Below are 4,795 nucleotides of genomic sequence, written 5' to 3'. Positions count from 1 at the left end.
GTTTTCTCTTTTTTATTTTCTCCTGTTCGTTGAAACATGGGTACCTCAGATGTATCCGTAACTTTACTATCAGTTTGCCTCCCCACAAAATGCAAACAAAATGATTTCATACTCTGAAGAGATGTAATAATTGCTATTGAATTTTTTTTAAGCATACAAATAGTCCATGGGCAATTCAAATGTCTGTGAACGATACTGGGGTACAGAAAATTATTCAATTTTTTGTGCCTACGTGTGAAAGGCATATTATACTCCAAGGTTGATGAAAATAAGAATCCTCCTCCGAGATTGGAACATTTATTAACAACAACAGAAAAATTTACAGATAAGACTTCTTAAATTGAATTGCTACATGACTTAAATAAATTGTTTAAGTTAATTCCTTTTATTATTTTTCATACTTGTGCTTGATGTCATCCCATAATTTCTGAAACAAATAAATAATTTCACATGAAATTGATGTAAAATTTCTAGGAATAAGCTGGAGATTTGATGGTGAAAACCTCAAAAAACAGATATCGGTTGCAACGTTTCAGAATCGATGTCACAGTTCAATTTTGTTTGGAGAAAATTCAGTGGATGTGGTTGTTCAAAGATTTACAAAAGATATTTCTTGTAGGACAAAGAAAAATCAGTGAAAATTTCAAAAAATAGAGTATGTTGGTTGTTGCTTGGAAAAATATTTTATGAAATGAAATCTTCAACGTCACAAATTATGATACATGTTTTGGCATTTTCACCATTGATTTGGGAAAATATTTAAGTATTAACTTACATTATGGTGTAAACTGTTCATTGATCTCAATCAAAACTTTACAAATCCTTGAAAAACGATCAACTTACTTGCGAATGCTCAAAACTTTGCATAGGGGTGCAAAATATCAATTGTGAAACAGCAAAAAATGTGTATCTTGGTTGCGGTGTTTCACTTCAAATAGAGAAGAAAAAAGTTTTCAAGAAGTGACATAGTGGTTTTCTAGGTAAAGAATAAAGTATGACAGGAAGTCTGCAATGCTGCCAACTGATATCGTACCTCAGCAGTTTTACCATTGGTATGCTTAATTTTCCATTCCAAAGATCATAGCAAATGGAAAGCCTATTTTACATAATGGGATATAATTGTACTGTGGAAGAGTTGGGTCATGCTTCGCATAATGCTGCTTAGTGATCTTAAATTCTTGGCTGACTTCTGTATCACTCATTGTCAGTCTTGGTTCTATCAACTCTGGATCACTGATATCTTGTTAAAATTTGAGCATTAATGGGAATGATGGCATCATGAGTTGTCTGACTGAAGAGACTTTTCCTTAAAAGAGACCTTGACCCCTCTTATTAGCTGTAAGTTAAGTGATAGACCCATTCACATGCTATGATCAATTTGCTTACTGCGCCTTGAAATACAATGATGTTTTTTGATGAAAGTACTTGATTGCTCCATATGAAGAAAAAATCACTAGGATTCATTTAAGTTACCAACTTGATACTACAGAATAATATTTAGAACAATGCTAATGGTGCTGTCTATCTAGAAATTGGAGAAATACGACAAAAAAAAATCACCCAGCAACCCCGCTAGATAGCACAAATTACTTGTCACTGCGTTTATTTCCCAGGCACGCCATGACAAGTATACTCATCAATACGTTGCGATTGGATTAACTATTATGTTGCTTGGTAGGCTGATAAAAATAGTAGGAACAGATGAATGCTAAGGAAAAGGACCGAAACCTTGACTTAAAAATTATATCATAGCAAATCGAAACTGATGACTGAACGAAAAACATAACTGATGAAATGACAAATCTAGGATCCTGAAAGGAGTCATGAGAAAAAGTTTGAGCCTCATTATTTAAGCCATTATAAGTTTCATTAAGCTAGACATTATTAACAGCGGGTGAAAGAACCAGACCTCGGAAGATAGAAGTTGGAAAAGTTAGTGAAAACTTACAGAATGCCAAGTATCATATTAGAGGCTGTAAAATAATTAAAGACAGTGACCTATCTGAAGGTGAAAAAATGACTTGGCAGCACTCTTGACAAATAACTAATGTTGCTGTTCGCACATATGTTTCAGATTTTCACAAAGATCAAGAAACTATAGATAGGGGGATCCTGTGCTAACCTGATGGTGCATTTCATAACACACTGGGAGCAACAATTAGATTAGGACAAGGATAGTCTGTTTCTACAGCTCCTTATGGGACTGTTGCTATAAAAAAATTGACCAAGTCAACAAAGGCGAAAGCTCCGGAAAAACCGACAATAACATTTTTCTTACCAGGGTCAGTCGATCTTCATATTCACTGAAACCTGATTTAAGGTTAACCTACAATGATAAAATTGGAAAGAAACGTAAAATTTTAAGCAACATTGCAGTACTTTACCGGAATAACGGTAAATAAGTGTAAAAAAATCTCGTTTAATTCCTAAAAACGTCTGTATCCGTCATCAATCGGCATCTTCAGAACGTCGACAAGCTGCAGACCTTAACAGTACTTATTAAATCAGTTTTGTTGCGGTGATATAAAAATGGCCGTGTCTTTCGCTTCTGTTGACGTAGTCTATTTATTCTATGCTCTTACTAGACAATATCATACATCTAATTCGCAACCACCTGATTAAAAATCTGTGTCCAGATATAAAACCTAGCTCTTCTTCAAGTGAGTTTACGATTGAAATTTCAATGCTAAATCATTTATTGTAAAAACTCCCGCAAGATCCCATGTATTGGCAGTTGTAACTTTGGCCGTTTCAACTCCCCGCCCGCCTGTCCAACAACCGCTCCATGTGTGTAACGTTTTTTTGTAGGCCACCACCAATCTACAGTTTCTAGATCGTTGGATTTAAATGAAACCTTTTCAGTTCCTGACAAATTGTGAGCAACACTGGGAGGGCAATTTTTCAAAAGTCTATAGGCTATAAAATTAATGTTTGGGCGGTATGCATTGGTGAACAGGTTTGGCGAGTGCTGTCTGAAAATCTGTGTGAACTGTTAGGCAAACAAGTTGGTTCATGGAGCAATTGAAATGAAGATACTGACTACACTTTTGTGCGGATGGTGATGATGAATAATGAATGCTTAGCTCACCCCTTTATTGTAGTTCTTCCAGAGTAGCGTGCTACCTTCATCTATGATACGTTCCGTTGCGTATGCTCCGATTACAATTGTAATAGCAGCTGTTGAAGATCTGCGGAAAAGGGTTTGGTAAATTGTACCTGCTAAGCCCATTTTGAGGCTTTCACTTGGTTTTCACAAGCTTTTAGGAATTTGAAATTTTAAGTTAACCTTACAACCAAAAAGGACATTTGATAATAACACAAAATTGTACGGAAGAAAACAAGGAAGAGGTAATTTGAATGATTTACATGACGTCACGAAAAATAAGCTATTATCATCCAATAAAATCAAAGTATCGTTTGGCGCTAGTACTATTTATTGACGTCACGCAGTATTATTTGAAACAGCTCTTACCCTCTCTCTCTTCTCCTTGCGACACATTTGCAAGATGGAGTTATCAGTATCAGCTGATTTTTGATCATGACCTTTTTTATCAGTTTTGCCAAGTTACCCAATCCAATTGCCATTAGATATCTTGAGATTTTGTGATATTCAAACACTCTGATACGATTTTACTCTTGGTCTCTCCATTTAGTTTCATTCATTTTGTATGTATCGAGCACTAAAATCATTTACAAAAAAGTTGTGTGATTGAAGCCATAAGTTTTTACTCTGATAATTCCATCTACGCACACATGGATCATGACTAACAAGTTGTTCCAGGAAGAAGGTGTTGGCACATGACTAAATTATTGTAATCTGTTGATGTATTCGCAATTTTTATTGTAGTAATCTTCAATCTGACGATAACGAAAAAACCAAAAATAAAAAGGAAATAAATACTTAATTGTGCGTACAGTAAGGATTACTCTGATTGCAATAAACTAATTAAAAGAAAACATGGATAGTTTTCTGCAGCTCATGTGTTTTGTGCCAATTTCGTCAAATGTCAAATAGTTATTTAGCTTTAAATGTTTGCAAAATCAAGATTCTTTCCATCATTGCATAATGGGGGCCAAGGATTCAAAACCCTGTTGTATATCTTATGAGGAAGCAGTTAAAAGAGGTACAATATCCTTATTCCTTTCTTTTAATTGATGGGTATTGTCCATCTTCATGCAAGCGAAGCGCTTGATAGCAACCTAGCATGGACTTAACCCCAAGTTCACGCTTTATGAATAACCATCGCCTTTTTGCCATTCACCCCTGTGTTAATGTTTTCCATGGCTGCGGTGCCATAGCCGAACCTGCTTCAGTTCCCAATAACACCAGCATCAATGAGTATGAGATGCTAGCGACCACTTACGTATCTAACCTCATAACCTCAGTTTATTATGCCCACACTTGTTCTCATGACTTTTTCTCTTAACCTTTCAATCACTCCACCCGCAAGAACACCGGCAAGACAACTTTTCTCGACTATTTGAAAGTATTTTGCATCTCTTACATCATAAGCAGGGTGCTTAAATTCTATACCTATTTTCACTGGTATCAGGAAGGAACTAAATTTGGAAGATAACAGACGTGTATCTCATGCTTTAAAACACATTAAAATTGCCTGCAGTGAACGTACAATATTCGAATTTGTGAGATCTCCGTTAACTTGTTCCATTAAAATACTTGTTTCATGGGCTGTAGCCAAGTGCTGTCATAGAAGCTTAAATTATGGAAGAGAACCCGTGCAGGTCATCTGCGATTATTTCGCTCTCTTTGAAAGTAATTAAAATATGAATCCTT

General features: G+C 35.6%; 2 protein-coding genes across 2 annotated transcripts in view; one reads left to right on the top strand and one right to left on the bottom strand.

The window, feature by feature from the left end:
* Positions 1 to 283: 283 nt before the first annotated feature.
* On the bottom strand, positions 284 to 3,333 carry ox (ubiquinol-cytochrome C reductase complex subunit oxen). Its single transcript, XM_019041055.2, has 2 exons — positions 3,089 to 3,333; positions 284 to 427 (listed from the first exon to the last, which is right to left on the bottom strand). Exons 1-2 carry the CDS (start codon positions 3,227 to 3,229, stop codon positions 389 to 391), a joined length of 180 nt encoding a protein of 59 aa, XP_018896600.1. The 5' UTR covers positions 3,230 to 3,333; the 3' UTR covers positions 284 to 388.
* A 191-nt stretch (positions 3,334 to 3,524) lies between these two features.
* Positions 3,525 to 4,795, top strand: part of Usp32 (Ubiquitin specific protease 32) — a 42,903-nt gene continuing 41,632 nt past the window's right edge. The window contains exon 1 of the mRNA XM_019041048.2: positions 3,525 to 4,124. Within this exon, the coding sequence (XP_018896593.2) occupies positions 4,067 to 4,124 (58 nt within the window). The 5' untranslated portion in view covers positions 3,525 to 4,066. The remainder of the gene's footprint in view (positions 4,125 to 4,795) is intronic.

This window comes from Bemisia tabaci, chromosome 8 (assembly GCF_918797505.1).
Source record: "Bemisia tabaci chromosome 8, PGI_BMITA_v3".
Taxonomy (NCBI): Eukaryota; Metazoa; Arthropoda; class Insecta; order Hemiptera; family Aleyrodidae; genus Bemisia; species Bemisia tabaci.
This window is presented reverse-complemented; position numbering and strand designations above follow the sequence as displayed.

Excerpts from the sequence above, each read along its gene's own strand:
- ox (XM_019041055.2), bottom strand. The coding sequence starts at position 3,229 with ATGGGCTTAGCAGGTACAATTTACCAAACCCTTTTCCGCAGATCTTCA. Across the intron at positions 428-3,088 it reads GGAAGAACTACAATAAAGGG|AAATTATGGGATGACATCAA; the intron begins GTGAGCTAAGCA and ends TATTTGTTTCAG.